This window comes from Saimiri boliviensis, chromosome 4, assembly GCF_048565385.1.
Source record: "Saimiri boliviensis isolate mSaiBol1 chromosome 4, mSaiBol1.pri, whole genome shotgun sequence".
Lineage (NCBI taxonomy): Eukaryota > Metazoa > Chordata > Mammalia > Primates > Cebidae > Saimiri > Saimiri boliviensis.
In genome coordinates, this window is record NC_133452.1 from 100,447,138 (window position 1) to 100,474,329 (window position 27,192).

General features: G+C 41.4%; 1 protein-coding gene and 1 pseudogene across 3 annotated transcripts in view; one reads left to right on the forward strand and one right to left on the reverse strand.

Moving 5' to 3' along the window:
- The window catches only part of MAPK14 (mitogen-activated protein kinase 14), an 86,075-nt gene extending 59,205 nt beyond the window's left edge, over positions 1-26,870 (forward strand). Inside the window, exons 9-12 of one of the 3 annotated variants that reach the window (XM_010334079.3) lie at positions 16,154-16,233; positions 18,485-18,563; positions 23,558-23,731; positions 24,496-26,870. In XM_010334079.3, the coding sequence (XP_010332381.1) occupies positions 16,154-16,233; positions 18,485-18,563; positions 23,558-23,731; positions 24,496-24,563 (401 nt within the window). In that variant the 3' untranslated portion in view covers positions 24,564-26,870. Of the gene's footprint in view, positions 1-12,060; positions 12,141-16,153; positions 16,234-18,484; positions 18,564-23,557; positions 23,732-24,495 lie in introns of all 3 variants that reach the window. The other 2 variants (XM_010334078.3, XM_074397969.1) reach the window with 2 other exon arrangements.
- On the reverse strand, positions 7,160-8,353 carry LOC120363192 (ADP-sugar pyrophosphatase-like; annotated as a pseudogene).
- Positions 26,871-27,192: the final 322 nt, after the last annotated feature.

Consider the following 27,192-nt stretch of genomic DNA (forward strand, 5'->3'; position numbering starts at 1 on the left):
GGTGGCAGATCATGGCCAGACAGCTAGACCCTGGACCCTGACCTATCCCTCTTTGTGGGGTGGGGTCTCTCTGTGGGAATTTCAGCAACTCCAGCCAGTGGTTTTACAAACAGAAGGCTGATATCCCTGGGATGAAGCCCCTGGTGGGAGGGGTGGCTATGGTCTTCACAGATCATCAGACTTAGTCTTTCCCCTTGCTGGCTCTCAGGAATCCAGGCTGTCTGGATGAGTGGTGTTTACTCCAGTGCAGCACACCTCTTCCACCCAAGGGCAGCCAGAATGCTTCTTTAAGTGGGTCCATGCCTCTTGACTGGGTGAGACCCCTGAACAGGGGTCACCAGACACCTAATATAAGAACATTCCTGCTGGCATCCTGTTGGTGCCCCTCTGGGACAGATCTCCCAGAGGAAGGAGCAGGCAGCCGTCTTTGCTGTTCTGCAGTCTCCTCTGGTGACACCTCCAGGTACAGGAGAGACCCAGACGAATAGGGTCTGGAGAGGACTCCCAGAAAACTGCAGCAGCCCTACAGAAGAGGGGACTATTAAAAACAAAACCAATGGAAAGCAACAACAACAGCATCAACAAAAAGGTCCCCACCAAAGCCCCTCCAAAGGTCAGCAACCTCAAAGATCAAAGCTAGATAAACTCATGAAGATGAGAAAGAATCAGTGAAAAAATGCTGAAAACTTAGAAAGCCAGACTGCCTCTTCTCCTTCAAATGGTCACAGCACCTCTCCAGCAAGGGCACAGAAGTGGGCTGAGGCTGAGATGGATGAATTGACAGAACTAGGCTTCTGAAGGTAGGTAATAATGAACTTCATTGAGCTAAAGGAGCATGTTCTAACCTAATGCAAAGAAGCTAAGAACCATGATAAACATTACAGGAGCTGTTAACCAGAATAACCAGTTTAGAGAGGAACATAAATGATAGAGATGAAAAACACAACACTAGAACTTCACAATGTAACCACAAGTGTCAATAGCCAAATAGACCAAGTGGAGGAAAGAATTTCAGAGCTTGAAGACTGTCTTGCTGACAAGATTAGAGAAAAAAGACAAGATTATAGAGGAAAAAGAATGAAAAGGAATGAACAGAATCTCTGAGAACCATGGTATTATATAAAGGGACTGAACCTGCAATTGATAGGAGTACCTGAAAGAGTTGGGGAGAATGGAACCAAGTTGGAAAACATGCTTCAGGATATCATCCAGGAGAACTTCCCCAACCTAGCAAGGCAGGGCAGCATTCAAATTCAGGAAATCTCTAGAGAATCCCAGTAAGAAATTCCATGAGAAGATCAACCCCAAGACACATAGTCATGATTCTCCAAGGTTGAAATGAAGGAAAAAATACTAAGAGCAGCCAGAGAGAACGGCCAGGTCACATACAAAGGGAAGCCCATCAGACTATAACAGTGGACCTCAGCAGAAACCCTCTCAGCCAGAAAAGATTGGGGGCCAATATTCAATATTCTTAAAAGAATTTCCAACCCAGAATTTCGTATCTGGCCAAACTAAGCTTCATAGGTGAAGGAGAAATAAAGTCCTTTTCAGACAAGCAAATGCTGAGATAATTCATCACTGTGACCAGGCTCGCCTTGCAAGAGCTCCTGAAGGAAGCACTAAATATGGAAAGGAAAAACTAGCCACTGTAAAAAACACACTGAAGTGCAAAGACCGATGACTCTATGAAGCAACTACATCAACAAGTCTGCAAAATAACCAGCTAGCATCATGATAGGATCAAATTCACACATAACAATATTAACCTTAAATGTAAATGGGCTAAATGTCCCAATTAAAAAACACAGAATGGCAATCTGGATACAGAGTCAGGACCCATCAGTATGCTGTATTCAAGAGACCCATCTAACGTTCAGAGACATACCAAGGCCCAAAATAAAGGGATGGAGGAAAATTTACCAAGCAAATGGAAAGCAGAAAAAAAACAGGGGTTGCAAGTCTGTTTTATGACAAAACAGACTTTGAACCAGCAAAGATCAAAAAAGACAAGGACACTACATAGTGGTAAAGGGTTCAATTCATCAAGAAAAGCTAACTATCCTAAATATATATGCCCAATACAGGAGCACCCAGATTCATAAATCACCTTCTTAGGGACCTACAAAGAGACTTAGACTCCCACACAATAATAGTGGAAGACTTTAACACCCCAGTGTCAGTATTAGATCATTGAGACAGAAGATTAACAAGGATATTCAGGACTTGAACTCAGCTCTGGACCTGATAGAGATCTACAGAACTCTCCACCCAGAAACAACAGAGTATACATTGTTCTTGGCAGCACATCACACTTAGGCCAAAATTGATCACATAATTGGAAGTAAAATACTCCTCAGTAACTGCAGAAGAACTGAAATTATAACAGTCTCTCACACCACAGCACAATCAAATTAGAACTCAAGATTAAGAAACTCACTCAAAACCACACAACTACATGGAAATTGGACAGCCTGCTCCTGAGTGATTCCTGGATAAATAATGAAATTAAGGCAGAAATCAAGAAATTCTTTGGAACCAATGAGAACAAAGAGACAACATACTAGAATCTTTTGGAGTCAGCTAAAGCAGTGTTAAGAGGGAAATTTATAGTACTAAATGTCCACGTCAAAAAACTAGAAAGGTCTCAGACTGACGCTGTAACATCAAAACTAAAAGAACTAGAGAATCAAGGCAACCAAACCCCAAAGCTAGCACAGGAACAGAATAGAGATCTCAGAAATAAAACTGCATATCCACAACCATCTGATCTTCAACAAACATGACAGAAACAAGCAATGGGGAAAGGATTCCCTATTTATTAAATGGTGTTGGGAGAACTGGCTAGCCATATGCAGAAAATTGAAACTGGATCCCCTCCTTACATCTTATACAAAAATTAACTCAAGATGGATTAAAGTCTTAAATGTAAAACTCAAAACTATAAAAACCCTAGAAGAACATATGGGCAATATCATTCAAGACATAGGCATGGGAAAAGATTTCATGATGAAAATGTCAAAAGCAATGGCAACAAAAGCAAAAATTGACAAATGGGCTTCTGCTGAGCAAAAGAGACTATCATCAGAGTTTCTGGATAAATAATAAAATTAAGGCAGAATATCATCAGAACAGACAACCTACAGAATGGGAGAAAATTTTTGCAATCTATCCATCTGACAAAGGTCTATTATCCAGAATCTACAAGGAACTTAAGCAAATTTATAAGAAAAACTCCATTAAAAAGTTGACAAAGGTCATGAACAGACACTTTTCAAAAGTAGACATTTATGTGGCCAACAAACATGAAAAAAACCTCAACATCACTGACCATTACAGATGGTTGTAATGACCATTACAACATGACCATTAGAGAAGTACAAATCAAAACCACAGTGAGATACTGTCTCATGCCAGTGAGAATGGTGCTTATTAAAAAGTCAAGAAACAACAGATGCTAGTGAGGCTGTAGAGAAATAGGAACATTTTTACACTGTTGGCGGGAATGTAAATTAGTTCAACCATTGTAGAAGACAGTTTGGTGAAATCCTCAGACTTAGAACCAGAAATACCATTTGAGCCAGCAATCCCATTACTGGGTATATACTCAAAGGATATAAATCATTCTGTTATAAAGATTATATGCATGTGTATGTTGATTGCAGCAGTATTCATAATAGCAAAGACATGGAATCAACCCAAATGCCCATCAGTGATAGACTGGATAAAGAAAATGTGGTACATATATAATATGGAATATTATACAGCCATAAAAAGGAGTGAGTTTATGTCCTTTGCAGGGACAAGGATGGAGCTCGAAGCCATTTTCCTCAGAAAGCCAAACATTGCATGTTCTCACTTGTAAGTGAGAGCTGAGCAATAAGAACACATGGACACATGGAGGAGAACAACACACACTGGGGCCTGTTGGTGGGGGGCAGGGGCAGGCAGAGGGAGAACATTAGCATAAATAACTAATGCGTGGAGGGCTTAACACCTAGGTGATGGGTTGATAGGTGCAGCAAACCATCATGGCACATGTTTACCTATGTAACAAACCTGCACATCTTGCACATGTATCCCAGAACTTTAGTTAAAAAAAATATAAGAAATACAGATTTTTGTCTTAAAGCCGAGATGTATTATCAGATTAGAAATTATTCTTGCCGGGCACAGTGGCTCATGCCTGTAATCTCAACACTTTTGGAGGCTGAGGCGGGTGAATCACCTGAGGTCAGGAGTTTGAGACCAGCCTGGCCAACATGGTGAAACCCCAACTCTAAAAATACAAAAATTAGCCCGTAATCCCAGTCCTTTACTCAGGAGGCTGAGGCAGGAGAATCACTGGAACCTGGCAGGCGAAGGTTGCAGGGAGCTGAGGTCATAATACTGCACTCCAACCTGGGCAACAGAGTAAGACTCCATCTCAAAAAAAAAAAAAAAAAAAGAAAAAGAAATTATTCTTGTTTGTGATTTTGCAGAACCCTTCTATCTGGCCTAATAATATTATTACTATTTTCTAAAGAATGAAGCCCTTTCTTAAAAGCTTAGTTGACTAGGGATATCATGGGGACACAGCTAACAGAACTTTGTACTAGAAAGGAGGGAGGATACAGAGTGTCTCTTCCAGGTATAGTACCTATTTCAAATACCATAGATCTATCTTGAAATGAATGAGCCACTTTGAAAATTCTACTACCAACACTAACACTCTGCAGCCTAAGGAAGAGAGGAAATTTCATAGTCCTGCTAGTCATCAAATAATTGTTTTCCTACCAGAGATCACAGCCTTGGCTTGCTGCTGTTTTCCATTTCTACATAATCAAGTGAATTTCCTTTATGTGTTAAACCTTCTTTCATTTTAACAGAAATGGTACTCTTAAGATATTATGGGTTAATGAAGCCAAATTGAAATCTACTTGCTATCAGCTGCTCCCCTGGTCTACAGGAGTTTTCTTCGTATGTTAAATTTGCTTCCTAATTCTGCTTTTTTTCATTTCTTCTTTTGGTCTTTTGCAAACATGTTTTGAAATATTTCAGACATACTACAAGACAAAGAATAATATAATGAACACCCCTGTTGATACTGTCCTGCTTGTGAGTTAAAACACCAGCAATAAGCCGGGCACGGTGGCTCAAGCCTGTAATCCCAGCACTTTGGGAGGCCGAGGCGGGTGGATCACGAGGTCAAGAGATCGAGACCATCCTGGTCAACATGGTGAAACCCCGTCTCTACTAAAAATACAAAAAATTAGCTGGGCATGGTGGCGTGTGCCTGTAATCCCAGCTACTCAGGAGGCTGAGGCAGGAGAATTGCCTGAACCCAGGAGGCGGAGGTTGCGGTGAGCCGAGATCGCACCATTGCACTCCAGCCTGGGCAATAAGAGCGAAACTCCGTCTCAAAAAAAAAAAAAAAACCACCAGCAATAGAGGTAAAGCTTCTAGAGATCCTTCTCTCACATCTGCCCATCACTTTGAGTCACTGGTTTCAAATACTCTTTTTTATTTTTTTGTTTTTTGAGATGGAGTCTTGCCCTGTCACCAAGGTTGGAGTGCAGTAGTGCAGTCTCGGCTCACTGCAACCTCAGCCTCCCAAGTAGCTGGGATTACAGGCACATGCCACCATACCTGACTAATTTTTATGTATTTTTAGTAGAGACTGGGTTTTACTGTGTTGGCCAGGCTGGTCTCAAACTCTAGACCTCAGTGATTTGCCCACCTTGGCCTCCCAAAGTGCTGGGATTACAGGTGTGAGCCACTGTGCTCTGCCAAATATTCTCTCGTTTTTAAAAAGCGGTTTCACTTGAGACACTAAAAGCAAGTGTTCTAATAAATATTGAAGAAGAAAAATATTTTATTAGATCATTTGCCTTTTCCTCTCTGTCTTGCGAATACATTTTCTCAAAAAAGAGTAGAATCCTCAGATTTGTCCATAAACCAAGGGTACCTTGAGACATTTTCTTTGTGTTACAGTGAAAATGGCTATTTTGACAACCTGGAAGATAAGAAGCTAGGCTTAGTCTGATTTTTGTCTATCCTGCCCATCACCAGGAACGTTTCCTACCTTCCCAAAGATTAGTGCTCCACTTTGCCCTGTGTGGATTTATTTCATTGAAAATGGCTGCTCATGGCAAATATGTCTGCAACTGGTCCTTTTATTCATCTTCAACTTTCTGTCCTGTGGAGGTTTTCTAGGAGTGTCCTGGACCACTTAAAACTGACTAGAATGTCCCTCTTTTACTTTCCCTCGAATTATCCTGTTACACTTAGGATTTTTTTTTTCTTCCTTACTTGTTCATTCTGACTGACTTTTGCTCTGTTAAAAATGACTTGGCCTAAAGAGTAACCTGGGCCAGGCGCGGTGGCTCACACCTGTAATTTCAGCACTTTGGGAGGCTGAGGCGGGGGGGATCACGAGGTCAGGAGTTCAAGAGTAGCCTGGTCAACATGGTGAAACCTCATCTCTACTACAAATACAAAAATTAGCTAGGCATGGTGGTGGGCACCTGTAATCCCAGGTACTCAGGAGGCAGGAGAATCACTTGAACCCAGGAGACAGAGGTTGCAGTGAGCCGAGACTGTACCATTGCACTCCAGCCTGGGTGACAGAGCATCTCAAAAAGAGTAATCTCAGGCCTAAGTTGTCCTTTTGTTCATTTATTTTAGAAAGATTTAGGAGATGTATGATTTAAATTTTGACATTGTGATCATTACAATTAAAATACATTTTAAACTAATAGTAAAAACATTTTCTACCTAAGGGAAGAAGGGCTAAACCTATTATAAAGGATAGCTCACTGTGGAAATAACTGATTGTCATGACATGGTAAGTTTTGCTTTGCTCTGCTTATATGGCTGCATGAAGCTCCTTCTGGTCTTAACTCTGGACAAATCAGTGGCCTTATAGTAGCTGGTCCTGTTGGAAGACTGGCCTGTATTTCAGTGGATTTGCCAGCTTTTGAAGAACCATGGTGATTTCTTCAGAGGTTTGCATGTTTTAACTTCCTTCGTGCAAATGCTTTTAGCTACTAAGATTTTTATTTTACACTATGTATTTTTCCATGGAGTATGGTCATTCTGGGTTTTGAGGGCAAGGCAGCAGCGTAGAGCTGAGTTGAAAAGCATAATATGGCTCATCTTTTCTTTTGTGTGTGTGTGTTCTGTACTTTTATGAAGAAGCTAATTTCAAATCAACATTAAACTAAGTTGAATATAAAGTCTGTGAAGAAGGCCTGGTGGTCTCGTTTATAAAAATGGCCAGTGTTGTCTTTGGCCTTAAAATTTCAGGAAGGGCATTTCAAATGGCTTTGCGTTTGCATGTTTCAGTGCTAGCGTCTAGGAATAGACTCTGGTGTCCACTGTAAGATGTTCTTCCGCTACCAGAGCATCAAGTCTGTGCCATAGGTCTTTCTTGGGTTAAAAAGACTGACTTCCGGCTGGGCGCGGTGGCTCAAGCCTGTAATCCCAGGACTTTGGGAGGCCGAGGTGGGTGGATCACAAGGTCGAGAGATCGAGACCATCCTGGTCAATATGGTGAAACCCCGTCTCTACTAAAAATACAAAAAACATTAGCTGGGCATGGTGGCGCGTGCCTGTAATCCCAGCTACTCAGGAGGCTGAGGCAGGAGAATTGCCTGAACCCAGGAGGCGGAGGTTGCGGTGAGCCGAGATCGAGCCATTGCACTCCAGCCTGGGTAACAACAGCGAAACTCCGTCTCAAAAAAAACAAAACAAAACAAAACAAAAAAACAAAACAAAACTGACTTCCACAAATTCTCTATCCCCTGCCTTTGGCTTGGGCCTTGCGTTTTCTGCATCATCTGGGTTAATGGTTACTGTCATGATGGGTGTGGTACAGTTTGACACACCTGTGTCCATACAGACCACCAGAGAGCATTCAGCATCGTCCCCTTTGTAGCCAGTTTCTTCCTCAAGCTCCCGAATAGCAGCTGCTGCTGGGGTTTCATCATCATCTGCGAGACCTGCAGGGAACTCTATGCAGTAACCACCCATTGGTGGTCAGGACTGTTTGACCAGAACCATACGCTCGTAGTGAAGTGTTCTCTGCAGCATGGGGATGACCACTACGCCATCAGCAGTCTGTTCTTTTCTGGTTGTACATTTCAGAGTCCCAAGTTCTAGTTTTACCAATAGGATCCGTGTATGTTGTTTGTTCAGGCTTGACCCATTTTCCTTCTGAAATTAACTCCTCTGAAATAATAGACTGTTTGGCATTCTGAGAAGATTCTGCTGATTCGTGGCTCTCCCTTTTCATTTTTTTAATTTTTATTTTTATTTATTTATTTTGAGACAGAGTTTCGCTCTTGTTACCCAGGCTGGAGTGCAATGGCGCGATCTCGGCTCACCGCAACCTCCGCCTCCTGGGTTCAGGCAATTCTCCTGCCTCAGCCTCCTGAGTAGCTGGGATTACAGGCACGCGCCACCATGCCCAGCTAATTTTTTTTTGTATTTTTAGTAGAGACGGGGTTTCACTATGTTGACCAGGTTGGTCTCGATCTCTCGACCTTGTGATCCACCAGCCTCGGCCTCCCAAAGTGCTGGGATTACAGGCTTGAGCCACCGCACCCGGCCCGGCTCTCCCTTTTCAAATGAGTGTTTACAGCCTTCAGGAGAGTTCACCCCCAAGGTGTAGGGGTGACGAAGGGAAGAGGACAAAAGAACTGCTGGAGGCAGCAATGTCAGCAGATGCCGGTGCCACGGCTGGAGACACTCCACCTCCTGAGTGCTAAAAGGATGTGCCATGGCTCCTCTTTTCAAGTCAACCAGTATTTATCAAGCCGCTCTGTGGAAGGGTTCTGGGGATAGGATGGGACCTGTCCTTTAAACCAGAATGATCAGACTCAGTGGAAAGAGAGTTACAGTAGTTACTTGAACAACTGTCTCTGGTTATAAAATAAGATAGAGTGATAAATACACTAGAATATAGATAAGCTATTGAAAAAAAAGTAGAAACTTAATTCTACCTCAGGATATCCAAGAAGACTTCATTGCAGAGTTCTTGTTTGAATAGGACTTTAAAGAGTAAATAGGAATAGAAAAGGCTTGGCAGGACAGGAGAGGGGAGTATTCTGGTTTCGGAGTTACATAAATAAGAACTTGGAAGCTTAGAAGTGCCTGGAATATCTAGTGTGAGTTGAAGCATTGAGTGCATTAAGGAATAATAGTGTGAGTCAAAGTCAGAAAAGAAGCTTGATGACAAATCACAGACAGCTGTGAGTGTGAGGCTGCAGAACTGGGGCTTGATTCTTCAGGCCCGATATTGTTTCATGCCAACAGATGTGGGAGACAGAGGGTTTCCCAGCTCATTGACGTAATGAGCCACTGTGACTAATGGCAGTTGCATACTCTTACAAGTAGGTTGGAGTGAAGTTCAGGTAGCTGAGAAATTCACAGCTCAAAGAACCTTCTGTCTTCCTTAGAGAGAGTATAAAAATTGACTGTCATTGTAAGTAGTCAGAAGTCTCTTAAGCAAGAATACCAATATCAAAAGCTTCATTTTAGAGATTACTTTTGATGCAAATATATTTTAAAGCCACCTGTTTGAGATTTGAAGTAGTCAAGATTTTTCTCATATGTGTTTCACTTTATCATGTGTTGGCTACCCAGTTAAATATATTCTTGAAGAGTGTTAGTGTGAGGGAACCAAATTTTTGTAAATTGAGTCATTTTAAATCAGCAAGAATATTTTGACTAATTTCTATTGTAATTAATCTGATTATTTTAGAGCAAGACAGTATCCATCCCACCCACATACCTGTTCTGTCCCCATGAACTTATGCTTTAAAATTTTTTTCTTGTCAACACCTTGAACTGAGAAGTCAGTATTAAAATCTTAACCTTCACAACACACTGATTTTTGCCATTTGCAGATGACAAAATTCCCTACTATTCTTAATTTAGAAATAACTTGTGTGAGTGGATTTGTTTCTAGTTTATCTTTGCTTGCTAAAGAACACAAGTTGTTTGGGTCTAGGATGGGGTTTAGCACACCTTTTCTGAAAGGGCCAGGTAGTAAGTATTTTAGGCTTGGGAACCATATGATAACTGCTTGTTGTAATGTGAAAACATCTATAGACTGTACATAAGTGAATGGGCATCGCTGTGTTCTAATAAAACTTTATATATAAAACAGGCAGAGGTTGGGGTTTGCTGACTCCAGTCCAGAATTTTCTTCCATTTAAGCTGATTTCGTATCTAAAAGAAAAGACAAGGCGTCAAATTACTGCATAAGAAATTCCTATAACGTAGGTACCTATGGCTTATAGAGACTGTTGTTTTTAAGTGCTGCTATGTTGCCTTTATATGTATAATCATAATTTAAAAATTACTTCATCCTGCTCTGCCTTTTCCTCAAATATTTTGACTGCCCGTCATGTACCAAATGTTAGGCTGGGAGCTGTAGACCAGTACAGGGGGCAGACAGTAAGCAAATAAAGTAATTCTAGGCTGTGATAAGCATAATGATGTTATCAAGCGTGGTGCTGAGAGACAATTGGAGGGTAGGGGGGTTATGTAGATAGAGTGTTGAGGGGAGGCTTCCCTAAGGAGGTGAAGTTGAAGCTGAGACCTAAAGCCAAGAGGATTTAGTCATGTGAAAAACCTGATGGGTCAGAACACAGTCATCCTCCCCTTCTCCCTTGGATAAACGGCTAACATTTTCAGAGGAAATAGTAAAAGCTGTTTTATAACATGTTTTCCCCTCTTTTTAATTTCCTTTTTAGGTAAGACTAAAAGAGAACAAACAAATTTTTGTCTTCTGGTTAACACATGCACATACCTTCTGAGCATACATTGAAGTGTTGGCTACCAGAATAAAAGTTTTGGCATTGCGGCCTATATTTAGAGCCTTTGGGATGTGTGAAGTTTGTTAAGCGTTGTGAGTTCGTTTGCATTGTAGAAAGTTGAAACCGCCTGTGTGTTTGCGTTCTTACGGTGCTCCTGAAAGAACATGCAGTGGGAGAGCGCCCTCTGCTGGCGACTGTCACAGTGCTCTGCCTACTATAGCCAGTGTGAGAGGCGAGGCTTTCCAGACGGTGTGCTCCAGTGGTCAGGCTTTGGGGTCTCACAGGCCTCCCACTGTCATATCACAAGCTCTTTAGGTCATACTTGGAAGAATATTCATAAATAAACTTGTACCTCCTTAGCTTCTGTGCTCTGCTGCATTTTTTTTTTTTTTTTTTTTTTTTCTGAGATGGAGTTTCACTCTTGTTGCCCAGACTGCAGTGCAATGGCCTGATCTCGGCTCATGGCAACCTCCACCTCCCGGGTTCAAGTGTTCTCCTGCCTCAGCCTCCTGAGTATCTGGGATTACAGTGCCTGCCACGATGCCTGGCTAATTTTTGTATTTTTAGTAGAGAGGGGGTTTCAGTCTCTTGCCAGGCTGGTCTTGAACTCCTGACCTCATGATCCACCTGTTTCGGCCTTCTAAAGTACTGGGATTACAGGCATGAGCCACCGTGCCTGTTCTAATTTTTGTATTTTTAGTAGAGACGGGGTTTCACCATGTTAGCCAGACTGGTCTCAAACTCCTGACCTCAGGTGATCTGCCCCCCCCAGCCTCCCAAAGTGCTGAGATTACAGGCATGAGCCATCACACCCGGCCTTTGCTGCTTTTCTCTTATCTGTGGCCCGCTAATTACCAGTGCTCTTTGCTGGACTGGTTACTGATGCTTTGATGGCAGATGAGGAGGGTCATGTTGACTGAGTGAAGCTCTTGTGTTTTCACCTGCTGTCTTTGGCAGCTAAGAACCCAGCTAATGCTACCTCTCACTTCACTGATACATTCTGTTGACAGATGCACAAAATAAATACAAGGTGGATGTATATGTGGTAGCATTTTGAATCTTTTGTACAGGAGGAGCATGTCTGTGAAGTGATCATCCTGCAGGAGCCTTGACCTAGAGGAATTCACTGTGTTGGCTAGGTTTGGGGTCTTTCATTTCTGTTCTCTGAATGTTTTGTTTGTTTTTGTTTTGTTTGTCATTGTTTGTTTTTCATTTTTATTTTGTCCCAACATTTTCCTTTATGGTCCACCATTAGATATTGATCAGTTGAAGCTCATTTTAAGACTCGTTGGAACCCCAGGGGCTGAGCTTTTGAAGAAAATCTCCTCAGAGTCTGTGAGTTGATGCTTTGATTGTAATTATCTGCCCTGTTGGGAACCTCTGCCACTTGCCTTCTACCAGTCTGTACTTTGACCTGACTGTGTTTGTAAGCACACATGCCCTTTGTGTGCTGACTTCCCAGATGAGTGAGGTATAAGAGTGTGAGTGTGTGCATGCACGCATGTGTATCTACTTGCATGCACAAGTGTGTTTTATTCTCTATCTGGGTGCGTACTAAGATCATGGGAGCCTCTAGTAGGCAATAGTATCCCAGTAAAGCAATGAGATTTGAGATTCTAATTAATTGCAAGAGATTAATGCAAAATCTGTGTCTCTGTCCTCAAGCCTTGACTTTCATCTTTCTCAGAAGTTTCACATACACTGTAGAGCTTTTTTCACTTTTTCTAGTGTGTGTTCTCAGAGCCTCAGCTTCACCATGTATTTAGTTTAACTTAATCGCTGAAAGAATAAAGTGTACGTTGTCTGCACACTGTTGCCCTTTTCCAGAAGTTACTTTTTATTGTTTTAGAGTAGATACTGACACATGCCATGTAAAGTGTTTGTTCCCAACAGAGGTACCTTTCTACCCAGCCCCTAGACCCCTTAGAAGAAACAACTCCACTCCTGATACCTGAGATCCACAGGAATGTGGTTATAAATTTTCCTCCTATAGCCTTGTAATTATAAGTTAAATAACCTGAGAAAGGTTTTGGGACTAGTGCTTTCTTACCTCTAAGCAGGGACTTAGAAGCCATAGGAATGTGATTCTGGCTTACTTTTGCTACGATTTCCTGTTCTTGGTCATTTTCTTGGGCCAGAGGCATAAGAGAAGCCATGTAAGCCCAGCTTTTCCCCTTTTCCCTCTATCTGCTGCCAGGCAGTTGAATAAAAGAAAAAAACAGGTATGGAGCCAAGCTCCGGTTATGCCTTCCTGGATTCTCCTCTCAGTATTTATGACTGAAGGAGCCCTTTGCCCAGTTGGGAAGACTGCTGGGTAGCTTGAGGCAGGCATAAGCAGATGAGTTGGAACTGTTCATCATCTTCCTGACAAAATAAAGAATACCGTCATCTGGTATGTATCTGGTACATTTCTTGAAAGGATCACTAAACCCAGTGTATTTCTCAACCTCCACTCTGAATTTTGTTTCATTTACTTATTTAACATAAGCAAAAGCCCAGAAAGGCAGTGACTTTTCCACGTCATGCACTGAGTCACGTGGCAGAGCTGAGTATAGATCCCAGATGTTCTGATAACATGATCCAAACTATAATCTCATGTGATTACACAGTATTTTGAAAGTCATTGTCAGTGTTACAACAATGTCAACCTAAAGAATTTTTTTTCCCTTTATGATATGTAGAAGCTGGATTAGAATGAATCAAAGATATCAGCTGATGCTTACTTAAAAAAAAAAAAAAAGTTTTGCTTAGAAAGACTGGCTAGTAAGAGGACCTGAGGGCAGAGGGAGGGCTGGGAAGGAGCTCAATTAGTAAGTAGTGCTGATGAGACTAAGCACATTCGTTCCTTCCTGAGAGGGACTCCTAGCAGCCCTTTCTTAGTCTCTTCTTCCATCCCAACCATCTGCCCTATAGATATGTGCTATTAGTCACAAGGTATTCAAACCAAAGTATGGGTAAATACAATAGTATTTATCTGTCATTAATCCATCACTTATTTTTAAGAAAGAAACACTGGATGCACAGCCTAATAATGGTAGGTCCCTCTGTAAAATGAGGCACAGTATGCATTTCAACAGCTCTACTGAAATTGAATACCAGAATACAGAACTTAATCAAAATAACATATTGAGTGTAGAAGTAAGAAAGTGGGGTTTTTTTTCCTCCTTCATAGTTGTGGCAAGTGGATAAAAGTGGTTTAAACATCCTAAGGGGTAGACAAGATTAATTTGATGTTCATCTTATTGCCCAAGTACCTGTTTATCTTAGAAGCACATGATATATGGGAACAGAATGGAAAAATAAGGCCAGGTGAGTAAAACTGTTCAGAGATTTTAAAATTAAAAGGAAAAAAGACATTAGTGAAGGAATGCTGTAAAGAGAAAGCCAACTGCTATTTTCATTCTCCTGGAAAGAGTGAAGTAGGGATGCCAATAATTATGAAGAAATTGAACACTGAGTAAGAGAATGCAGTATGGATTGAGAACCTATTAGGATAAGCCACAGGAAAAGGTATAAATGATTCATGATGGAGGCCAAAGATAGAGAAGTCATTTGGTTGATGTCCCAGTATCTGTAATAAAGTGTGAAAGAACAAGAAAATCATACTAAAGCAAAAGCAGGCTGGGCACAGTAGCTCACGTTTGTCGTTTCAGCACTTTGGGAAGCTGAGGCAGGGAGTTTGAGGCTGCAGTGAGTTGTGATTGTGCACCGCACTCCAACCTGGGAGACAGAGCAAGACCTTGTCTCTAAAATAAATAATTAATTAAATTAGATAAAAAAGCAAAGACCTGGCTCATTCACATTTTCCTCCAGAAAAATAATCTTCCTAACCTCCTGACAGGAAAGGGGATATACTAACCCGTTTGACTAAAGGAGACAAAGACAGAGGCCGGGTATCATTCACAGAAAGGAAGGGGGAGGTGGCAGGATTTCCATATTTTAAGACTCAACTGGTAGTCTACTATTGCTGGTTTACTTTGTGGCCCCTTTTTGTTATTTCTCTTGGCATGAAAAGTATTGATCGTTATGCGATTTGTTAAAGGTAACTCTAAATTCTGTTATCTAAACTTCTGACAAAATAAAGAATTCCATCATCTGGTCTGTTAAATTTCTTAAAAAGACCACAAATCAGAGCATATTTCCTATCCTCTTTGGAATGTATTGGCCTCTGCCTTTGTGCTTAGGGAGCATGAAAGGCATCGTGGAGCACATGGCTCTCACTCTCCGATGGCCAGCCTTAAACAGATTACTGCTAAGTCATCTGGCCACTCGGAAGTTCAGTTCAGAGGACGAACTCAAGTAGAAAAGTTATTTAGGAAAGCCACAAAGAAGTAAAATTGCTTGGCCATAGTGCTTATTGGAGATGACGCTTCACCCGAACGAGGAAATTAGTAGTTAATTAAAAGGGAAGAGAAAAGGGGTTTATTGAATTACACTGAAGATTTTTAAAATCTCATCGCTTCTGCTTTTAGTAGGAACATGATAAACAGTTCTTACAATATTTTAAAAGAGGGCGAGTTGTGTTAGCATTGATGGAACAGTTAAAAGAGAGTAACAGCTTACGTATGTGCCTGCATATGTAGTAAATCTCAGCTCTGCCCTTGTCAGATACTTGCAGAGTATTTTGCAGACTTCCCTCCAGCTGTTTGTTAAGTGAGGTTAGTCTGTTCGCTTGTTGAAGAGACTTACGGAGGAAATCATGGGGCATGCTATGACACTGTCAGCAGCCTGTGACGTCTATTTTGCCTTTGCCGTTAGCCTCTAACCTTCTCCCCATCTCCTCTTTCTTTCTTTACCATTTTGTGTCTGTGGCAAGTATTTTAAATGTACCACTAACTAACGCCTTTGAAATGTGGCATTGCTTATTCACCCAAATGCCCACCTGTATCTTAATTTGGAGGGGTGGTGCCTTGGAGAACCTGTGCTGAAAAAGTTTAGTCTCTTCCTGGAATGGATATGTTGAATATTTTGTTTGTTCAAAGTTGAGTGAAAAAACAGGTTTTTGCCATCAGTACTTGAAAACAGTTCTCTGGCTGGCATCCTGGATCAAGGGGCAGTCTGTTTCCAGGGAACCCAAAATATTTAACAGTAAAGATGATGCTAAAACCAAAGAAAAGTAATTTTTCTTATCTGCATGGCCAGTCACTGGCTACATGCCTAGTCACTCATGTCATTCACAGAAGCATGCTTTAAACATGCAGCCCTGGGCTCGCGGGTAGGGTGAAGGGTGGGTGGGGTTTTTGTTTCTTTGTGTGTTTTGGGGTGGCTTTTTGACCTTTTTAAAAACTTGAGTTGAAAATAATTTTTTGCACTGTATGTTTAACAATGCCCTTGACTAGGCATCTAAGATATTAACCAGCTTCAGCAGATTATGCGTCTGACAGGAACACCCCCTGCTTATCTCATTAATAGGATGCCAAGCCATGAGGTGAGAACAAAGAGACTGTACAGGGATGTCGAATTCAGAAGCCACATTCTCATTTTATTGCCACTGTATAACCAACACGGTTTTTAATATCACTGAATGCCTGCATGTGCCTCGAGGGCCACCTGTGTGCTATTGCAAGATGTTGACTTTTGGGATAAAATGTCATCCAGTCCTGTGAGATTGGGAATATAACTAGTAAGCTTGTAAATGGAAAATTGTTATTTTTATATTTGGTTTTGTGAATTTAGTGCTCGTGAGGCTGTTTCTTTGTAGGTGCTATGCCTGTAGCTAGGGTGTGCTACTATCATGACCTTCATCAGAAGTGTAGTTAACTGTTTAGCATGCTTTCTGATTCATACACTTTTTTTTAATGACCAAAAGAAGGTTATTTTTAAAAATTAAAAACTGAAGTATTCAGTACAAATAGGTACTGTATTTAAAAGAAAAGATAAAATAATTTAGAATAAATATGAACACTTTGATATGGTTAGGTGCCTTCTTTGTTCTTAACTATTTAGTCTAACTCTTGCTTTATTATCAGGGGAGATTGGAGCACTTATTTCTTTCTAAGGTAGCCTTAATATTTTGGGGAGCCAGGTTGGTATCACAGAGGGTCCTTCCAGCAGCTTTGTTTCTACTTCAGCTATATTCAGGTAGCCTTTTATTTTTATTAAAGGATGACTGTTCTCTGAATGAGCTAGTTCTCTTACCTGTTTTCCCTTCATCTTTTTATTTACATGTTCAAGTAGAAAGGGATTACAGCCATTTATGTATTTAATTCCTAAAACTTTCTTTTCAAATCAGAAAGCTTCTTTATTCCTTTTCAAAGCAGACCTTTCCTCCTGACTCAACATGCAATAACTTAGAAGGTGAAGGCTGGGCGTGGTGGCATGCACTTGCAGTCTCAGCACTTTGGAAAGCTGAGATGGGAGAAGCAGTTGAGCCCAGGAGTTCAAGACCATCCTGACAACGCAGCAATACTCCAGGTCTACAAAAGTTTAAAAATTAGGGCATGATGGCACACGTCTCTACTCACAGCTGCTTGGGAAGCTGAGGCAGTGAACTGTGATTGTGCCACTGACCTCCAGCCTAGGCAACAGAACAGAGACTGTGTCTCTAAAAAAAAAATTATAAAATACAGAAGGCAAACTTGCCCGAGCAACCAGATTTTTTTTTTTTTTTTTTTAAGAGAGGATCTCACTCTCCACCCCAGCTGGAGTGCAGTGGCACAGTCTTAGCTCACTTGCAACCTCCACCTCCTGGGCTCCATCTCCCTGCTCAAGTGATCCTCTCACTTCAGCCTCCCAAATAGCTGGGACCACAGTCATGTGCCACCACGCCTGACTCATTTTTTGTTTTTTGAAGACAAAGTTTCACCATGTTACCCAGGCTGGTCTCAAACTCCTGGCTCAAGCGATCCTCCCACCTCAGCCTCCAAGCAATCCTCCCACCTCAGCCTCCCAAAGTGCTGGGATTACAGGCGTGAGCCACCATGCCCGGGCAACCAGAACTTTTTATAACCTGTGTGTGTATGTATAAACATAAATATACATGCATACTTTTACTGTTGGCCTGTATTAAAACAGGAATTTTAAAGAGGTAGTTAAGATAGACAGCGGACCTTGCTTCTGAAGGTGATAGTGGGATAGCAGGTAATGTTTATGGAACTCTCACTTGGAACCAAGTACTGTGTTAAAGTAGTGGGTTCTAATTTTCACTCTCAATTACGAGGTAGGACTGTTACATTAAGTTTATATTAACTTTTTTTGTTGCCAGTGTTACTTTGTTAGCAAGGCTTAATGTTGATATCCTTTGATGTATTAAGAGCACCTACTGAAGTCAGCACTGTCAAAAGACTGCAGGTCCAAGACTTTCTTTGGGAATACCAACCCCTCTACCAATTTTAGCTGTTTAAGAAGGCTGTCTCAGAAAGGGCCACTTCTTATATATCTTGGCCTCGGTTTTTAAACTCATCCTGTGATCAGAAAGCTAATGAAAGAGAATTTGATTGATTAATATTCTTATTCACCTGAAATGCAACTGTGAGAGATAGCAGTAATAAAGAAGGTGATGATCATAACTAGAGAAGATAGGATGGCAGCAAGGGAGAAGTTTTATCAAAGACAGTTATAAACATTGGCGTTAATGGACTTTGTCAGTTAACACTTCTTCCTTAGCAGGACCAAGATTCTTTCTTTGAGGGCAGTAACATTATTGAACAAAGTCATTCTGAAAACCCTTGTTTTTACAGGCAAGAAACTATATTCAGTCTTTGACTCAGATGCCGAAGATGAACTTTGCAAATGTATTTATTGGTGCCAATCCCCTGGGTAAGTTGACCATAGCCTCACCTCATGGATATTGAATTAGTTATGCTATAAATTAGGGATTTGAAGAAGATTTTCTCCTTTTGACCAAATAAAATATCATTAGTTGAATCTTGGAAGGTGATAAATGTGGATTTTATTATCTGTTTGTGTTGTCAGATTTTGTTTTTAATCACGAGATGCTTATATGTTTATATGATCACAGAACTTTGGGTTGGGGGAGTGGACAGGTACATTGGAGAAAGGAGATAAAGTAATGGGAATGTTGAGAGAAAAGATTGGAGAGGCAAGAAGAAACAGGTGCAGAAGAAAGCCTATAACTTATTCACAACTGCTGTGGATTTATGATGTCCCCGAGTGGAGGGTAGAAACCACTGAAGCGCAGGCGGGTGTTTAGAGGGGCCACCCGGGAGCTCCCTGCAGGTGCTCTGCTCTACTGGTAGCTGCTGTTGCTGCAGATCCTGTCACTTTCCACACTCATGTACATTTCCTCTCCCCTCTTCTTTCTCTGCCTCTCAGAGGCTTAACCATCCTCTCCTCTTTGTGGAGGTTATTTGCTGCCTAAACTTAGAGTGGCTTCATATTGCCTTCAAGATCCTTGGCAGAGGGAAGTGATGGTGGCAGCTGAAGATATGTATTGCCTTGGCTAAAAATGAGTTGTTTTATTCTTTTTTTTTTTTTTTTTTTTTTTTTTTTTTTTTTTTTGGTAGTGTCAGGGTCTTGCTCTGTCACCTAGGCTAGAGTGCAGTGGCACAATCATAGCTTAAGCTTGAACTCCTGGGCTCCAGTGATCCTCCTGTCTCAGCCTCCCAAGTAGCTAGGACTACAGGCATGCATCCCCATGCCTGGCTAATTTTTTAAAGAGTTCTCTGTAGAGACAGGGTCTCACCATCTTACCCAAGTTAATCTCAGACTCCTGGGCTGATGCAGTCTGCCCACCTCAACTTCCAAAAGTGCTGGGATTCAGACATGAGCCACTGTGTGTGGCTGACTATATTCTTTGAAGGGGAGGACTGATGTGTGCTTCAGATGGCCCCTGAAAGCTGCTTTGCCTGAGGCTCTCATTCCCTGACTCTAGAATAGAGTACAGTGGACAGTGCTGTTTAATGGCAGACACAGAAGGATCAGACCGGGACCTCCCTGCAATAGGGAAAGGAGCTATGCTATGATAATGGGTATAATCCGCCTTCTCACTTTTCTGAAGATTGTATTGTGTGGCATGTTTTAAAATCTCACTGCAGTTCTTTACATCTGTGTGGATCATCTCTCTGCTTAAGGGTCTTGGCAGCTATGCTTCAGGTTTAGTTTTATCTTTTTGAGAGCTGACAGCCATGCTAACCTCTTTAGAAGTTGGGGTGAAGGCTAGGTGATTTTACCTTTTTAAGTACTTCACCCATAGTGATTATGGAGAGGAATTTTAGTGTCGCTGTGATAATTCTTATAATAGCAGAGATGCTCATGCTCTTTGAAATATTGGGCAGTTGTGGATGAGTTCTTGTCAGCCTCAGAGACGGAGAGTATGTCATATCTCAGCAGGGTCGCTCTCCTGCCCAAGGATGAATCCACAGTCTCATCAGGAGTAGGTAGGATTCTACTGAGATTGGTTTAGGTTTGCATCTGCCCCGGCATGCTCTCCTTGGCTTTGTGTGATTTATTTGAGCTCTGTTATCTAATTCAAGGATCTATGAGAAGCTCTCTTTGAGCCATAATTACTACAGGATTTTGGGAAAAGATGTTTTGTTAGCTGTTGTCTGCCATTCTGTTCTGAATTTGTTTCAATTTATAACCCCTAAGTTTTAAACATGGCAGTACTCACTGACACCCTGTTAACAGACTCAAAAAGATTTGTTAATTCATTTTTTGGGGGGAGAGGGGAGATATTTGTGTTCCAGCAGCTTATTTAGGTCACATACGTCCTGATAGGTCTTCCCATTCTTTGAAATCATGACGTTTAAACTTCCAAAAGAACTGGATACCACTTTGCTAATGAGTTGAATGGAGGTTTTGGTCCATCTGGTGCTCAGCACTGTACTTCTCAGCATTTAAATGTGCCTTACAGCCCATTGCCAAACAGTGATGTCATATAATGAGGCTTCCCTTGCTGGGCAGATGGAGCACAGTGCTGCTATCACCAGCTCGTGCCCAGCATGTTAACTGAGCAGGAGCATGTCAGCAATATAAATATTAACAGCTCTATTTTGTCAGCCACTGACTTTGTTTCACTGCTATTCCCAAAACATGAATTAAAACTTATATTACCCCTTGATGGATGTTAGTGTATATATTTATCTGTCAAGATCTTTTTTGTTTTGTTTTTGTTTTTGTTTTTTAAGAAATGGCATCTCATTCTGTCACCCAGGTTGGAGTACAGTAGCACAGTTATAGTTCACTATAACCTCAACCTCTTAGGTTCAAGTGATCCTTCCTCTTCCCTATCCCAAGTAGCTGAGACTACAGGTAAAAACCACCATGCCCATCTAATAAGATCTTTGAGGAATCTTTTTCTTACCCCTGACCTTATTGGTTATAAGAATATGGTACTTTTTTCCCTAGGGGTGGCAGAGACTTGTCATATAATCTGTGTTTAATTATAAAGTCAACAGCTGATAAGGTTTCTTTTTCTGAGAAGACCATCAGAAGAATATATATTCATGTGTGTGTGTGTGTAGACACACACACACACACACACACACACACACAGTCTCCAAGCATTCACCTAGTACTCTAAAGTGTAAACTTATGAGCTTGAATTGACACATGAATATTCACTTTGTTTCTGTATCCTCCTGAAGCCCATATTTCTCCAATGACTTACTCTGGAATTCAAGCTGCGGAACAGGGGTGTTTTACGGCCTCCGGTGTACATAGCAGTAGACCTCTTTAGGAAGCTGTCTTCTTCACTACTCACCCCCACCCCCTCCACATTTATAATTTGCAAAGTCTCAAAAGCCTGTTTCACCATAGTGATAACTGGTTATGTGGCAGTATTTATCCTCCCAAGTGTTGCCATGCTGAAACACAAAACATACTCATTTGAAAGATAGAGTTAGAAAAATCACCATTTTGGCCGGGCGCGGTGGCTCACGCCTGTAATCGCAGCACTTTGGGAGGCCGAGGCGGGTGGATCACGAGGTCAAGAGATCGAGACCATCCTGGTCACATGGTGAAACCTCGTCTCTACTAAAAATACAAAAAATTAGCTGGGCATCGTGGCGCGTGCCTGTAATCCCAGCTACTCAGGAGGCTGAGGCAGGAGAATTGCCTGAACCCAGGAGGCAGAGGTTGCGGTGAGCCGAGATGGCGCCATTGCACTCCAGCCTGGGTAACAAGAGTGAAACTCTGTCTCAAAAAAAAAAAAAAAGAAAAGAAAAGAAAAAGAAAAATCACCATTTTGAGGCCGGGCGCGGTGGCTCATGCCTGTAATCCAAGCAAGGCGGATCAAGGCGTGATCCTTGGAGGCCAAAGTAGGCGGATCACCTGACGTCAGGAGTTCAAGACCAGCCTGACCAACATGGTGAAACCCCGTCTTTAAAAAAAAGAAAGAAAGAAAGAAAAATCACCATTTTGTAACCCCTTATGAAATAATTGCTTTTGGGATGGAAACCCATTGAATGCAAAAAACCATAAGTGAAAGGAACAGATATTTACCTGATACCAAAATATCCCACAGATCACTTGGTTTGTTCAAAGGGGAAACGTCTTAACCCAGTGATCAATTTTAGCTCATTAGTAGTGGGACAGATGGCCTGAATACACTGTCACATACACAGCATCATCTGTATTTTTGCCAAAAATGTTTAACCTGATTATTAACAAAATTTTTGACCTAACTTCTGGTTTTGGGGAAGTACAGGGGTTAGCAGAAAGCAGGGTATAGACATATGACAGCAGAAGCAGCAAAATCGGACACATCCCTAGAAATGCCCATTCTCAGGACAGCCAGAGGGTCTCTTTAGATCAAAATCGGGAAAGAACAGGGCTTAGAAGTAGGGAGATTATTCTATAGACTACGAGAGACTAAAGAAATCCATTTAGTTGCAGTGCAGGCTCCTAATTAAATCCTGGTTTGAACAAACTAGTTCTAAAAGACAACATTGGAGAAATTTTAACATGAATTGGATTTTAGATGATATTTAGAAATTGTCAGAGATGATAACTGATATTATGATTATATAGGAAGATGTTTTTGTGTTGAAATAATTGGGGAGGGTAAAGTGTCATGTCAGAAAAAATACATAGAAATAAAGAAATATAAAAACGTTAAGTGTTGAATCTGTATGCTGGGCATATGAATATTCGCTTTACCATTGTTTTTACTTTACTGTTTCTGCATATTTGAAATTTTTCATAGTGAAATCTTTAAAAATAAAATTCCCTTTGATTTAAATACCACGTCTCACCCTCATCACCATGTAAAGCCCCCAGTTCATTCCCTGTTTGAAGATCTGTTTGATGAACATTTATTTGCCTTATGTTAGTAAATAAACAGTGAAGGAGGACAAAAAATAAAATAAAATAACACAAAAACAGCCCTGCCTACCTATTCTAGATTACTTTAGCTGTAGGCTTTTGTTTTAACACAGCTTGACTACACTGGTAGCAGTTTGACATTGACATTCCACAAAAGCCTGTTGAGACAGAATCCCAGTCATTAAAAAAATTCTTCTTTAGTAACATATTCTTTAAAAATACAAAATACAGGAGGAGGGCAAGGATAGAAAAATATCGGGTCCACTAGAAGCCCAGTCCCCATCAGTCTGTGATAAGACCCATGTGACAACCATGCACATGTACCCCAGAATCAAAAAATAAAAATTTTGAAGACATACAAAATACAGCTCTATACACATGAGAAAAGGGCTAATATATCCTAGAGTAGACATTTTGGAGGAGAATTCTTTGTTTGGATATGAAGGGTCAAAACTGTTTACTTAATGAGGCATCATTTTTGGTAGCATGTTAAAAACTGTTTTTCTTCCCATCTATGGCACTGATAGCTGTCGACTTGCTGGAGAAGATGCTTGTATTGGACTCAGACAAGAGAATTACAGCAGCCCAAGCCCTGGCACATGCCTACTTTGCTCAGTACCATGATCCTGATGATGAACCAGTGGCCGATCCTTACGATCAGTCCTTTGAAAGCAGGGACCTCCTTATAGATGAGTGGAAAAGTAAGTCCTAAGGGGAGGATTAACATCTTGAATCACTAACCAAAAGCAATGGGAAGACAACTCCGAATGGTCATAATCAACTTGCTAACACTTGTAGTTGAGGTCTCTAATGCAGAATGAATATGTTCTCTGGTGGAAACTGTCGAAGACAATGATACTCTCTGGACCTTTGAGATACTTATATCTGGTTCGATTTTATGCACAGCCCCTCACATAGGAGCTTGCATGGAGATTTGAGGTTTTCGGAGTCTTTGCATTTACATTTCTCTGAGCTAAGTAAAGAATAGGATTTTTTTACAGTTTAACAATTAGTAGAACCGGGGCAAAGAGAATTTATGTCTTATCAGTTAACTTAGAACTAGTTAGAGACATAGCCAGGAATGGAACCCATGTATCCTGTGTCCAGTCCCATATTCTTTCCATAAACATAAGTTCAGAACAGTTACATCCAAAGAGTCAAGACCATCTGTGGCTGTAGCTTGTGAGAGTGCTCTTTTATTCTTGAGCACATCCATAGAAAGCTTTAAAGAGGCACTCAGCAATGAAAAACAGAAAAAAAATGGTTCTTTTCTATGTCTCCTTGAACTTCTGTGTGACCACATGTTCCATTAGGATATTTATTACATACAAGCATTGAGGTAGCCCATCATACCACTACCTGGACAAGGACGAAAGATCTTGAGCTTAGAGCTCAAGTCAGAGTGCTTGCCAGCAAAGAGAATAGCCTGAAGTCTCACATCTTACTTTTCCTTCCCAATTTCTAGGTCTGACGTATGACGAAGTCATCAGCTTTGTGCCACCACCCCTTGACCAAGAAGAGATGGAGTCCTGAGCACCTGGTTTCTGTTCCGTTGATCCCACTTCACTGTGAGGGGAAGGCCTTTTCACGGGAACTCTCCAAATATCATTCAAGTGCCTCTTGTTGCAGAGATTTCCTCCATGGTGGAAGGGGGTGTGTGTGCGTGCGTTAGTGTGTGTGCATGTGTGTGTCTGTCTTTGTGGGAGGGTAAGACAATATGAGCAAACTATGATCACAGTGACTTTACATGAGGTTGTGGATGCTCCAGGGCAGCCTCCACCTTGCTCTTCTTTCTGAGAGTCAGCTCAGGCAGACAAGAGCTGCTGTCTTTTTAGGGATATGTTCAATGCAAAGTAAAAAAAATATGAAATGTCCCCAGTCCCAGTCCTGCGTTTGCCACTTTGACTCCTCCTGGAACCCCACCTTGACGGTGGGGTGTAGACTTTGACAACATCCCACAGTGGCATGGAGAGAAGGCCCACATCTTCTGGCTGCCTCAGACCTGGCGCCATCCTTCAGTGACGCGTACAGCCAAAAAGGACCAACCAGCTTCTGTGCACTAGCCTGTGATTAACTTGCTTAGTATGGTTCTCAGAACTTGACAGATGTATTTGAAACTGTAAATATGTTTGTGCCTTAAGAGGAGAGAAGAAAGTGTAGATAGCTAAAAGACTGCAGCTGCTGAAGTTCTGAGCCTGGCAAGTCGAGAGGGCTATTGGACGGCTGCTTGTGGGCCTGGAGTAACCAGGCAGCCTTCAGAGGCAACCATATGTGCATGTGAGCGCATGCGTATATGTGCGTCTCTCGTTCTCCCTCACCCCCAGGTGTTGCCATTTCTCTGCTTACCCTTCACGTTCGGTGCAGAGGTTTCTTGAATATCTGCCCCAGTAGTCAGAAGCAGGTTCTTGATGTCATGTACTTCCCGTGTACTCTTTATTTCTAGCAGAGTGAGGATGTGTTTTGCACGTCTTGCTATTTGAGCATGCACAGCTGCTTGTCCTGCTGTCTTCAGGAGGCCCTGGTGTCAGGCAGGTTTGCCAGTGAAGACTTCTTGGGTAGTTTAGATCCCATGTCACCTCAGCTGATGTTATGGCAAGTGACATCATCCTCTCTTGAGCCCCTAGTGCTGTTATGTGTTGAACACAATTGATACTTCAGGTGCTTTTGATGTGAAAACCATGAAAAGAGGAACAGATGGATGTATAGCATTTTCACTCATGCCATCTGTTTTCAACAAACTATTTTTGGGGAGCTATCATGGGAAAGATCAGGGCTTTTCCCAGGAATATCCCAAACTTTGGAAACAAGTTATTCTCTTCACTCCCAATAACTAACGCTAAGAAATGCTGAAAATCAAAGTAAAATATTAAAGCTAGTGAGGCCAGAAACTCCTTTTGCTATCTTTCTCTAAATATGGTTACTTTAAAAAGAAAAAAAAAAGTAACAAGGTGTCTTTTCCACTCTTCTATGGAAAAGGGTCTTCTTGGCAGCTTAACATTGACTTCTTGGTTTGGGGAAAAATAAATTTTGTTTCAGAATTTTGTATATCGCAGGAATCCTTTGAGAATGTGATTCCTTTTGATGGGGAGAAAGGGCAAATTATTTTAATATTTTGTATTTGCAACTTTATAAAGATGACATATCCTCAGGGGTGGAGAAGAGTTGTTTTCATAACTTTCTGAATTTCAGGCATTTTGTTCTTCATGAGGGCTCATATACTTAAGCCTTTTGTGTAATAAGGAAGTATAAAGTCACTTCCAGTGTTGGCTGTGTGACAGAATCTTGTATTTGGGCCAAGGTGTTCCCATTTCTCAGTCAGTGCAGTGATACATGTACTCCAGAGGGCCAGGGTGGACCCCCTGAGTCAACTGGAGCAAGAAGGAAGGAGGCAGACTGATGGTGATTCCCTCTCAGCTGGCACTCTCTCCCTTTCAAGGAAAGCAAACGTAAAGGCCTCTCCTCCTTTATTGCAGTTCAAATCCTCACCATCCACAGCAAGATCAGTTTTATCAGCCATGTTTGGTTGTAAATGCTAGTGTGATTTCCTACAGAAATACTGCTCTAAATATTTTTTAATAAAGGTCTTTGCACATGTGACCACATACGTGTTAGGAGGCTGCATGCTCCGGAAGCCTGGACTCTACACTGGAGATCTCGGAAGAGCTCTTCGGTTTCTGAGCATAATGCTCCCATCTCCTGACTTCTCTGAACAGAAAACAAAAGAGAGAATGAGGGAAATTGCTATTTTATTTGTAGTCATGAACTTGGCTGTAATCAGTTATGCCATATAGAATGTCAAACAATACCACTGGTTAAAATAAAGCCTATTTTTCAAATTCAGTGAGTTTCTCAAGTTCATTCTATTTTTCTCTTAATTGTTTTTTATTTATTGCACAGTATGGCATTATATCAATATCCTTTAAACTGTGATCTGGCATACTTTTCTGACAGATCTTAATATTACTCCCAACATTTATCAGAAGCTTTATCAAAAACTCCTTAGTTGTACATTTTTCGGTGAAGAGCATCTAGGTCTTTGCTGTGGACGGGTAAAGCCCGGAGCAAATGAATGAGATACTAAGTGCCAGGGCCTGTCTTATCTACACTCAAGTGTTGAGAGTGGCGGAGAAGATGGGGCCCAGCAGACTGTGGCCTAGGGCCA